The 13,242-nt window shown below is 38.2% G+C and overlaps 1 protein-coding gene across 3 annotated transcripts in view; it reads right to left on the bottom strand.

The window, feature by feature from the left end:
- The window catches only part of LOC140714115 (hydroxylysine kinase-like), a 42,938-nt gene that overhangs the window by 28,314 nt on the left and 1,382 nt on the right, over window positions 1-13,242 (bottom strand). For all 3 annotated transcript variants that reach the window (XM_073024890.1, XM_073024891.1, XM_073024892.1), the window contains exon 2: window positions 1,696-2,032. In XM_073024890.1, coding sequence (XP_072880991.1) covers window positions 1,696-2,032 — 337 coding nt within the window. The remainder of the gene's footprint in view (window positions 1-1,695; window positions 2,033-13,242) is intronic.

The raw sequence follows: 13,242 nt of genomic DNA, 5'->3' as shown, positions 1-13,242 counted from the left end.
CATTAAAGGATACAAGGAGAAGGCAGGAGACCGGGGCTGAGGGGAATAACAGATTAGCCATGGTGAAATGGTGGTGCCTACTTATGTTCCAATATCTTATGGTCTTACAACTTCCTTGAGACTGTGTGCTAGGATTCACCATCTTCCGCTGTTTCGTCAATGTCTTCCCTTCTGCAGTAAGGTCAAATGTAGGGATATTTGTATACAGTTACTCAATTCGAATGTGAATGCACTTGGCACGATTAGCAAGTTTGCTGATGACACTAAATCAGTGGCTCTTGTTGATAATAAAGCAGGTTATAATTGAAAAGAGACCTTGATCAGTTAGGGAGATGGACTGTAGATTGGAAAATGGACTTCAAATTAAATAACTGTTAGGTGATGCTGTTAGGTGTGCAGTCTAACCAAGGTACAGTGCACAGTGAATGACAAGGCACTGGTAGGTGTTGTGGAACAGAGTGACCTGGCGGTATAAGTGCACAGTTCTTTGAAACCAGTTGCATAGGGTCACAGGGTGCTGAAGAACATACTTTGTATACAAGCATTGCGTTCAGGAGTAGGAGTATTATGTAACAGTTGTGTAAGTCTTAGGTGAGGCTGCACTTGGAGTATTGTGTACAGTTTTGTCCAAGCTGTTAGGGGAAAGATATTGTCAGTTTGGAGAGGGTGTGGAAGAGATTTATGAGGATGCTGGCAGTACTAGAGGGCCTGACTTATAGAGAGAGGTTAGCTAAGCTGGATGTTATTCCTTAGAGCATACGAGAATGAGGGATGTCCTCACAGAAGTTCACAACATCATTAGGGCACTGATAATGTTGAGGATCATAGTATTTTCCACAGGTTTGGGAAGTCCAAACCTAGGGGGCACAGATGCAAGATAAGAGGGGAGAGACGTAAAAGAGACCCGAGAGGTAACAGAGGGTAGTGAGTACTGGGAATGGTTGAGGTGGATACAATTGCAACACCTAAGTGGAATATGGCTAGGTACATGGAGGGGAGTGGTTTGGAGGGTGATGGGACTAGCAGGGAGGATGCTGTGGTCAGCCTGTTTCTATGCTGTATTGTTCTATGAATGCTTCATTCAGTTTACAGACCCTGGACTAATGAAGCATTCAGGCATTTTTAATAGTGCTTCTATTGTTGGTGGTAGACATGGAATTAATCAGCGCCTTCAAAATGGAAACAGAGACATCATTCAGGGAGAATATATTTTGGAGTACAGGAAATAGAGCAGTAAAAGGAGATTGAAATGACTGCACTAGCATGGACTAGATGGGCTGAATCATCTCCTCCTATGCCCTAATAATTCTCTGATACCATGAAGATGAAATGCATGCTAATATTTTAATAGATTTTCATCAATTTACATAAGTAGAGGAAATGTGAGAGAGCTGGTAGAGCTTGGGGCACGGCCTACCAGGTTGGCAACTGAAGAAGGACTGGTGTTTTAAGTGAAATTCCTTCCTGTGCTGTGCACAGCCACTCCAGTCTACAGATGGCTTCAGGAACATCTCCTCGATAAGTGCAGGAACGGGAGTCATGAGAGGGGAGGCTCGCTGCTCACTGAGGTAGGCACAGCAAACTCTGCAGGCCAGGCAAGGCACATTGGGATGAACCGCAATCTCCTATGAGTCAGCTCAATGTATTTCAATGCTGCAATTTAACCTTGACAAGAAGGTAGCAAAGGAAACTTACTAATCGTCTCCAGTGACATCATCCTGCCATCTGTGGTTGGGATGGATGTGGGAGAAGGTAATCCTTTCTGGTTCAAAAGCATCATGGCTTGTGTTTGTGTTTCCACTAAATCTACGTTTTGGCTGTTGGCTGTGTTCAGCACTTTGAAAACATAGCTCCTCCTCGGATGCTCGCTTGCCTGGGTCTCAGTTGCCAGGATGTGAAAGTTCTGGTCATCATAGCTGGGCATCGGTTGGACTTCAGAGACCTTCAGACAGTACAATCTACCAACGATCTCCACCACTTGGGCCTCAGTCAGTGAGGGTTTGATTAGAACGGCTTTCTCCGAGTTGGACATCTGGGAGACAAGAAAACATTGAAACAAGTAAAACACTGAAGCAATGCCTTTAGCCTTACTGAACTTTCTGATGCAAATACTTCAGTTAGAACACTGCAACGTGGGGATGGTGGAATGAAATTATGCAAAGAGGCTCCAATATGATTTAAATAAGTTGGGTGACTGGGCAAATGTGTGCCAATTCAGTTTAATGTCAGTTCATGGAAGGTTACCTACGTTGGTTCTGAAAACAGAAAGACATTAGAAAAGAAAATAGCAAGCATAACAAAACCTGGGTTTCCTTGTACACCTGTTGCTGAAAAACTATGTTCAGGTCCAGCAAGCATTTACAAAGGCAAATGGTGTGTTGTCCTCCATTGCCACAGGACTGGAGTACAGAGACAAACATGTCTTGCTGCAGGCATACACAGTTTAGTGAAACCCCCTCTGGAGATTTGTGCGAAGATTTAATCTCCTTACCCAAGTAGGAATGTTCTTGTCATGGACAGAGTGCAACCATGTTTCACTGGACTGCTTCCTGGAATGGCAGAACTGACATCAAAGCTGAGGTTAGATCCAATAGAGGGAATGAGAGGATCTCAGTGAGATACATCAGATTGTAGCATGACAAGATAGAGGGGATAATGCGAAGATGCTCCCAATGGCTGGAGATCTGTAACCACTGATCACAGCCTCAGGACGTGGGGTAAAACACTTAGAGCAAGTTCTCAAGAAGTTTCTTCACAAAGATGGTGAACCTCTGGAATTCTCTATCATAAGAGGCAGTGGCAGCAATAAATATGTTCAAGGATGTGATGTGTATATTTCACAATGACAAAGGTGAGCAAGGGATGGGGGGAGATGGAACAGGGTGCTGAGTGGGTGATCAGCCATGTGGAGTGGTTGAATGGTGTTGAGACTCAAAGGACTGGACAGAATCCTCCTGTGCCTTCTCACTCTTTCTCAACACTTCTGTCAAATGGCAAACAGTCCCAATTACTGGAAACAGCTTCAGTGTTCACTGACCGATCAACTTCCTTAAAGTTAAATTAAAATTTTAACACAACATTTGACAGTCAATGGTATAGGACATATTCTGATATTAGGAGCAAAACTGCGACCTTTTTTGAGCTTTCATAGATCGTGAATTTGAAGTCACCGATTCACCAGGTCTATGCTAGGAGGCATCCAGGGAAAAGAAACTAAGCTGGTGGACAATGTGATTGGGTCACAGAGTGATGTAGCTCTCTCCCTGCACAGCCAACTGGCTTCAATCCCAGCCTCTGATGAAGGAATATGGATCAGTGTTATTCACCCTGTTCATTTACATGTCTTATGAAAATTCTATGCCGTGTTGGCACTACAGGCAACAAAAAACAACATTCAACAACTATACAGAAAAAAATAATTCTATGAAAATAAGCTTATCAGTATAGATATGGAGTAAAATGTGCATGAATACATAAATACCAGCATATACTCACGATGCAACAGCATTATAAAAGAGTGATTCAGTGGGTTTACTGTGCAGTGCAGTGACTGAGATAATAGATAGAGGGAGATGGGGAGGGAATAACTACAATGTTTGATCAGATGAACTGCCTGGGGGGTGGGGAGAAACTTTTAAAATGGTGTGAAGATTTTGTTTTCATAGACCTATAGTGCTTTCCAGAAAAGAGCTGTTCCTTTATAAAAGCATTCATACCAATGCTGTCTCTGTGGAGTTTGCATGTATTCCTTGTCACCGTGTGGGATTCACCTGGGGGCTCTAGTTTCCTCTCACACGCTAAAGGTACACAGATTGGCTGTGAGTGGTAGAATCCGGGGGTGAGGGGAGCTGTTGGGAATGTGGGCAGAATACAGTGGGGTTACTGAGGAACTAGTGAAAAGGGGTTACTGAGGGACTAGTGAAAAGGGGTGCTTGATGGTTTGCACAGATACTGTGGGCCTAAGTGCCTGTTTCTGTGTAGTACAATTCTATACTTCATGATGAGGAAAACAGAAAAGGAAAAAGAGAAGCCTAGAGGACAAGGATGAACTAGGTGAGATTAACAGATTGAAGTGAGAAATGAGGAAGGGATGGTTCAAACTGTCCATGGTCCAGGCGATGGTTACAAGAGCGTACGGAGTTCTCTTGGGGCACTAGATGGAGTTAGTCGTATTTTGGCTTTGCTCTGTTCATTTATCAATTTTTTACCACCCTTTCACTATCTATATTAAAGTGTTTATAACACTTTTATATGCCTGAGCTTTGATTTTTAATCGCTGAAAATGAATACCAGAGGGCAAAATGAATCAGCCGAATGCAAGGAAGCCGATAATGAAAGTGGAAGGAAAGGGGAGATTCTAAACAACTTAAACAGTCTCCAATCACTTTGGAAGCTATGTCGAAGCTCCTGGATGATAAATTCGATAAAAAAAATTCTACTTTGGAAGTATTGTTAAAGGAGATCGAAAGCAGACTGGGAGTGCTTAAGCGGGAGAGTGAAAAACAACAGCGGCAAATTTCTGAACTTGATGAAGCTGGAAGGCAGAGAGATTGCAGATTGGATGGCTGGAAAAGAAATTAACTTCAACTACTCAAACACTGGAACAGTATAAACTGAAGATTATTGACCTGGAGAGTCGCAGCCGCAGACAGAACCTGCAAATAATAGGACTCCATGAAGACGTTGAGAGTGGTGACCTTATTAAATTCTTTTCTCAATTTTTAGTGGATGTGTTCGGCTCTGAAGCTCTCTCTACCACCCCTATACTTGACCGTGCCCATCGGGCTTTAAGAACCAAACCTCCTAAAGGGTTGAAGCCCCGACCTGTTATACTCTGATTCAATTATGTGCAAACCAAGGAGCATTTAATTCGAATTGCCCATCGGAAAGGGGTTATTGAACACGGAGACCTCGGGTTTCGAATGGTTGAAGACTACAGTCCCGAGGTGATGCGAGAAAGATCGCTTTTTAAACCGGTGATGTCTGAGCTTTATCAATGAAAGTTTCAACCAGCTCTGTTATTCCCAGCTTGTTTAAGGGTTGTTCTGCCTGACAAATCACATAAATGGTTTAAACCTGTGGAAGAAAACTCAACAATTCCTTGAGGATCAATGTTCACTCCCAGGTGTCTAATAAATTTACTGTTTCTTCGTGTCTGTATTCATTTGGTTTATAAGTTAAGAATCAGTTTATAGATCTAGACTTTTGAAGTTTGAAGATTTTTGCCATTGGTTTGATAACACTCGTATTCTGTTTCAGAGTATGGATGTTTATTATGCTTCTATGTTTAAGTTTCTATTTTTCCTTTGTTACTTTATTATTTTCAATTGTTCATTTTTGAAAATAATTAAGAATTTGATTTGGTGATTGACTGTTTTTCTCCCCTGAAATATTAATAGGATTGTATTCTCTTTCATTTTTCAAGAACTCACCTTTCAAAATGTTTTGCAAATGGCTGATCTTTTTTTTAACACTTGTTTGGTGTTGTTTATAGCATTCCCTTCTCAACATTTGACTATGGATGGAAATTTGCATTTTTCTCAATTTTTTCATGTCTGTATTCATTTAGTTTATAAATTAATAACCAGTTTATAGATCTGACTCTTAAAGTTTAAAGATTTTTGCCCTTGGTTTGATAATACTCGTATTTGTTTTGGAGTATCGATGTGTGTCATGTTTTTATGTTAAAGTTCATTTAACTTCTTTTATTATTTTCAATTGTTCATTTTTGAAAATAATCAAGAATCTGATCTGGTGATTGATTGCCTTTTTTTCCCCTGAAATATTAATAAGATTGTATTCTGTTTCACTTTTCTAGATCTCGTTTTTCAAAATGTTTTGCAAATATGGCATACCTCTTTCAATGTTTTGACAATGGGTGGTATTTTGCATCTTTTTTTCCAATTTTGGAGATTTGCCTTCAAGAGAGTGGGGGTAAGGGAGTTTCTAGTTAGCTTTCTGGGTGTCTGTTGGCCAGTTTTCGGGCTTTTGTGGGTTGGGGGGTGGGTCTATCCTTGGTTTAGTTTTTTTCATCTGGGCTGAACTGAAACTACAAATATGACTGAATTATCAGAACTTCCGGTTCCCCTTTAAACCTTTTTCCCTCGTCCTGATTCACGAGTTTCCTACGCAGGAAGGTTAACCCTTTACATACCATATGGTTTATTCAAATAAAATGGATAAAATTGCTAACTTTGTCTCATGGAATATGAATGGTTTGAACCATCCGATTAAACAGAAGAAGATTTTAAAAGTTTTTCATAGATTGAATGCTCAGATTATCTTTGCCCAAGAGATCCATGTGAGGAAGGAGGATAATCAGCAGATTTTTAGGTTTTGGAAAGAACAACAATTTCATTCTAATTAACAGGCTAAGGTGAAAGGTGTTTCTATTTTTATAGACTCCTTGATTTCATTTGCTCACCATGAAACAACCTCAATCTCGAATGGTAGATTTCTATTAATTACTGATTTACTTTATAACCAAAAAGTTGTTATAGTTAATATCTATGCACCAAATGCTGACTAATCTGAATTCTTTAAACATCTATTTGTGTCTCTTCCTAATTTAAATGAATATATGTTGATAATGGGTGGAGATTTTAACTGTTGCCTGATAATCACTCTAGAATTGATTACTTTTTTGTTGACTCTCCATTAGTTCTGTCTGTTACGATGCAATCGCCGTTCCAATCTTGTGCCCTTGAAACTATCAATCAAATTAACTGATGTAACTTTTAGTGCTAGGCAATGGCGGTTTAATTCTTCTCTACTTCAGGACTTAAACTTTGTTAACTTTATTAAAGAACAGATTGCCTTTTACTTTTCAACTAAGTTTACAGAAGAAATTTTCAGTGGGATATTATGGGATACTTTTAAAGTATACATCTGTGGCCAAATTATATCATATTCTGCTAGACTGAAAAAATGAATTAATAATGAAATACATACATTGGTTGATAAGCTTAAAGAAATTGATAAAAAATATTCTGCTGCTCTTAATCTGGAGTTTTATGAAAAGAGTTGAACTTCAGATGCAACACAGTTTGTTATTAACATCCCCAATTGAAAATCGATTACTTAAAAACTAAGAGACAGTTTTATATACACGGTGATAAATTGGGTAAATTCTTGGTCAACCAATTGAAAATTGCTTCAGCTAGACATCAGATTATTAAAGTTTGTAAATGGGATGACAGTTTGATGGTTGACCATGACAAAATTAATAAATCTTTTCAAGAATTCTATACCTCTTTATGCCAATCAGAATTTCCCAATGATTAGACCATAATGCATGAATTTTAAAGGAAACTGAATATTCCGAAATTACCACTTAATGAATGTTTAGCATTAGATGCACCCATCATGGAGGAAAAAATAAAGAAAACAATTTCTTTGATGAATTCTGGTAAAGCACCTGGTCTGGATGGGTATACAGTAGATTTTTAAAAATCTTTTTCAAATCTACTTTCTCCTCAGTTATGTAGAATCATTAAGGATGTCTTATTTGTAGGGAAATTACACAATCCTTTTATGAAGCATCTATTTCTTTAATTCCTAAAAAAGATAAAGACTCCACTGAATGTGCATCATATAGGCCTATATCCTTTTTGAATGTGGACTCCAAAATCTTTTCCAAAATATTGGCAATTAGCTTGGAAAATGTATTCCCACAAATTGTCTGTGATGATCAGACAGAATTTATTAAAAATCATTACTCATATTTTAATGTTAGGAGGTTAATGAATATTGTATATACTTCATCTAAAACTCCACAAAGTGTTATTTCACTTGACACTGAGAAGAAGTTTGATAGAGTTGAATGGGAATATTTATTTTAACATGCTTGAGAAATTTAATTTTAGCCCAAAGTTTATATCTTGGATTAAATTGACATATCATACACCTTTGGCTTCTGTACTTACCAATAATCAGAGATCCCCCTTTTTCAGGCTTTTTTGAGGTACTAGACAGGGCTGTCCTTTAAGTTCCTTACTATTTGATATTGCCTTGGAGCCCTTGACAATCGCTCTTCGTGATTCACCCAACATATTTGGCATTATTCGTGCGAATGAGATACATAAGGTGGATGACCTGTTACTATATATCTCTAACCCAGAGAAATCCATCCCTGCAATAATATCACTACTTGCTCAGTTTAGTAGTTTTTCTGGTTATAAATTGAATCTTAATAAGAGTGAGCTTTTCCCATTAAATAGGCAAGTTCCAATCTATAGACAATCGCCATTCAGACTGGTTACTGATTACTTTACTTATTTGGATGTTAAAATTACTAAGAATCATAAGGACCTATTTAAAGTTAACTTTTTTTGAAAGTTAACTTTTTACCCTTAATTGATCAAGTTAAACAACTGCTTACTAAATGGTCCCTATTGTCCTTATCGTTGATTGGTAGAATTAATACTATTAAGATGATTATTTTACCTAAATTTCTGTACCTGTTTCAGGCTGTACCAATTTTCATTTCTAAATCCTTTTTGGATATTATTGATTCTAAAATTTCTTCATATATATGGCAGAATAAAAATCCTAGGTTAAGTAATAAATATTTACAGCAATTGGTAAAGGATGGTGGTTTGGCAATGCCAAACTTAAGATTCTATTATTGGGCAATTAATATTCAATATTTAATGTTCTGGACACAAGATCGGGATGAAATTCAATGTCCACAATGGGTGAACCTCGAGCGCGAGTCTGTACAGGGGTTCTCATTGGCTTCTATCTTAGGGACCTCACTTCCCTTTCCACTTAGTAAACTGAATAAAGAAATGATTAATCCAATAACTAAACATATAATATGAATATTGTTTCAATTTCATAAATTTTTTGGATTGAATAAATTTATCCTATCAAGTCCTATTATACCTAATGTTTTCTTCCAACCATCAAGAATTGATCATGCTTTTCTTTTATGGAAAACGAAGGGAATAACATGTTTTCATGACTTATTCATGGATAACAGTTTCATGTCATTTGAACAGTTGTCTAATAAATATAATTTGCCTAGATCACATTTTTTCAGATATTTACAGATTAGAAATTTTTTGAATATCACTTTACCTACTTTTTTGGTATCACATCAAACTGAAATTACAGAAAAAAAAATTAGGTTTAAACCCCTATCAGAAGAGTTTAATAGCAATTATTTATGATCTGATTACAAAAATATGTCTAGGTACATCTGATAAAATTAAGAATGAAAGGGAAAGAGAACTTCAGGTATTTTTAGCTAAAGAGAAATGGGAGAAAATTCTCCAACTAGTTAACACTTCCTCAATGTGTGCTAGACACACTTTCATACAACTTGAAGTGGGTCATAGGGCCCATATGACCAAGGATATGTTAACTCATTTTTATTGCCATATAAATCCAGTCTGTGACAGATGTAAGTCTGAGGTAGCTTCTTTGACACATATGTTCTGTTCTTGCCCTCTTTTGGAAAAGTATTGGAAAGATAATTTTGATACTTTTTCAGCAGTTTTGCGTATTGATTTACAACCTCAAAAATTACAGCAATTTTTGGATTACCAGTGATGGACTCTAGTCAATTATCCCCTTCAGGTTGCTGTTTAATTGCATTTGTTACATTAATAGCCAGAAGACCCATTTTATTTAAATGGAAAAATTCTAATCCCCCTACTACATTTCAATGGTTTTCCCAAACTATAACATGTTTAAACTTGGAGAAAATTAGGAGTGGCACTATCAACTCTTCAGTTAAATTTGAAGAAACTTGGAGGCCATTTATTCAATATTTTCATATGATGTAAACTGACCTTTTCTGATTCCTTCTCAATAACTTTTTGTTTGTGTATAGAGGAGCGGAGTTAATAACAAATAATAATTTTAACCGATGAAACATGGCAGCCCAGCTTTTGTTTTGTTCTGTTTTTATTTTGGTTTTTTTTTAGTTTAGGGGGACATTTTTTCTTTCTCTTGTAAAAACTTTTTTTAAAATCTTTTTCATGTTTAGTTACTAAGAGAGGGGGAGGCTTAGATTACACATGTTGCTTGGAGTGTTTCTGTATACGTTAACCGTTATTAATGTAATCCTGATCTCTTTGTATCATCATCATTATGTTTATCTACTCAAAACTCAATAAAAAAGATTGATAAAGAAAGAAGAACATAAACACACAAAGAGGGAAGCACAGTCGGGCAACTAGTTGAAGTGCCACCTCACTGTTTCAGAGACTCGGGTTTGGTACTGACCACAGAGCTATTGATGTGACTGCAAAGGTTTCCCCAAATGCTCTGGTTTCCTCCCACATCCCAAATGTATGCAAGTCAGAAAGTTGACGGAAGTTACCTTTGATGGTGGATGGCAGTGGGAATGAGTGGGGTGTGGGAATGGAATTGATGGAAGAAGAGAAATGGAATTAGTATTAATGGATATTTGATGTTTGTATGTACAGTATTTGGGGGTCAAATGACTGATGTCTACGTGATATGACCCTATAATACTAATCAGGCAAAGAGTGAACTAAAAGGAAAGAAGCAGTGAGAAGATTCTACAATCATTATATTATGTTGAGAATTACATTCTAATACCCTTACACAAGTTGAGAGATGTCGTCTGATTGCACTGGTAAACAAAGAAAGACCAAACATGATTTCTTGGCCATTGTAGAAATTAAATTTAATTTCTATCGATTTCATTTCATGGGTAAAAAAGATTAGATCGCATGTCCTCTCTTCAGTGAGGCTGATGTCCAAAGGGTTTAATTCTCTGTTTTACTGAGGTACGTTAAGTAAAGTGGCTACTGAAACTACACTGCCAGTTTTCTCTGGTAACAGGGCAGCTGTAAATATTTAAAAGAGTATTTTTTTTTCAATATCTTATCACATTTTTGTGAATGCTAAATGCAATCAGTGGTCCCCTTCCACAGCATTGTGAAATTAGTCAAACTTTATCATCTACTTTGACTAATGTTCGAACACTTTCTCACCTGGCCTCTGTTTCCACTCTGCTTCCCTCATCACAAGCTGTTTCATCTGTTGTTCAACCATTCCACCCGTCGTCAGGAACCAAGCCTCGGTCTTGAGGACCTTGCATTTGAAGTGAAATGCCTCTGTTCCACTTTTACCTCTGTAATTTCTGAGAGATAATAGTTCCCTCAATTCTAGTACCTTGTGCCGCTGAGATACGGGTAGCTGACAATGTCTGAGTGTGGGCACTTCTTCATTTTCACTCTCCTACTGGTCTTCCTACACCCCCTGACTAGGTCATACTGAACACATGTGATCCAGTTAATGTGGAACGATGCGGACCTTGCACTCAAAATCAGTAAGACCAAAGAGCTGAGTGTCAACTTCAGAAAGGGTAAGACGAGGGAACACACACAAACCCTCATAGAAGGAGCAGAAGTGGAAAGAGTGAGCAATTTCACGTTCATGGATTTTAATATGTCTGAGGATCTAACCTGGTCCCAACATACTGATACAGCTCTTAAGAATGCAAGACAGCAGTTATATTTCATTAGGAGTTTGAGGAGATTTGTTTGTCACCTAAAACACTCAAAAACTTCTACAGATGTACAGCGGAGAGCATTCTGACTGGCTGCACCACTGTCTGGTATTTGGCGGGAGTTTGGGAGGGGGGGGGGGGGGTTAGCTCCAGCAAAGGATCGAGGTGAGCTGCAGAGAGTTATAAAAATAGTCAGCTCCATCATGGGTACTAGCCTCCGTAGTATCCAGGACATCTTCAACGAGCGGTGCCTCAAAGTGTGGCGTCCATCATTAAGGACCCCCACCAGCCAGGACATGCCCTAGTCTCAGCGTTACCACCAGGAAGAAGGTACAGAAGCCTGGAGCTTCACACTCAGCGATTCAGGGACAGCCTCTTCCCTTCTGCCATCTGAGAGCTGAATGGACATTGAAACCATGAACACTACCTCACTACTTCTTTATTTCTGTTTTAAAACTATTTAATATACATATATATACTTACAGTATTTTTAGAGTATCCTCACAGTATTTCAAACTTTCCCGTATTGTCCAGTACTACATTCTACTGCTGCCGCAAAGTTAACATATTTCACGACATATGCCGGTGATATTGAACTTGATTCTGACTCTGGGAAGTGAACCTATTCGGCTGTCAGCAATGTCTGAGCCACGAACACAGTCCCAGTTTATCGCAGTCGATGATGCTTCAAACATCTGCATCAGCTTTCGTGTGTTTCTCATTTCCTCATCTCTAACATGTTGCTCCGCTTCCCTCACGTTGTTCCATTGTTGACATGTGTAATTACATCTACATTGCTCTACTAAATAAAAAAGTGTCCTGAAAGTCCCTCTGTTCTTTGATCAGTAGCTGATTCTCTTTCTGCATATGTTCAATTCAGAGTCGGGTAAGCGTTTTTATTGACTTATGCCAAAGTCCATGTATACACGGGGCAATGAAGCCCAAGTTTCTTACAACATCACAGGCACAAAGCGCTATATATGCAGCATTCTCAGGAAAATTGTTAATTAAACGTAAATAATACAGTTATACAAGTAGCACACAAAATGCGGGAGGAACTGTCGGCGTGTCACACGAAAAGTGCACCGTCGGCGTGTCTGGCTGAAATCCTTTGGCAGTTTTTACAAGTGTTATGTCTCTCCTGATCTGGATTGTTATTTTATTTCTCACAACTATTAATGGTCACTATCCCGTCGTTAAGCAAATTAGCTTTCGTCAGTAGGTCGGCTATTTTATAACTTTGTACATTTCATTTAGTAGTTAGAAGCCGAAGGAATTTCAATGAATATCTGAATCTGCCTTTGGTAAGAAGGCCGAGAAGTGCTGTCTTTTTGGCTCTTGCGTGCTACAACACGTTGGTGAATAATAAAACCGCCTTCAACTACAACTACGCCTGAACGGCGTTATCTATCTGTTTGCTTAAGAAAATGGGAAAAACTCTGAGCAAGGTCAGAATAACAAGAGCGAATGCAATTAGAACACAAATAAGTCAATTTTAATTCAAAGCGATCATAATGTTAAACTGTATTGATTACGATTTGGCAAATTGGTTCAAGGTGTCTATAGTTACTCACAGTTCATTTCCACATTGTCTGATCACTGCTTTTTTTAATCCTCCCAATTTACTTACGCAATGAATTCTCGATAGCACCCTCTAATCTGTTTTTTTAAATCCTCCCAACTTTATGAAGATGCCAAGGCGACCTTCAACTGCCAAGTTGTGCTTCCTTTCTCTATTACTCAGAGAGCGTCCA

Source organism: Hemitrygon akajei, chromosome 21 (assembly GCF_048418815.1).
Source record: "Hemitrygon akajei chromosome 21, sHemAka1.3, whole genome shotgun sequence".
Taxonomy (NCBI): domain Eukaryota; kingdom Metazoa; phylum Chordata; class Chondrichthyes; order Myliobatiformes; family Dasyatidae; genus Hemitrygon; species Hemitrygon akajei.
Note: the sequence above shows the minus strand (reverse complement) of the source record. Positions and strands in the feature narration are given on the sequence as shown.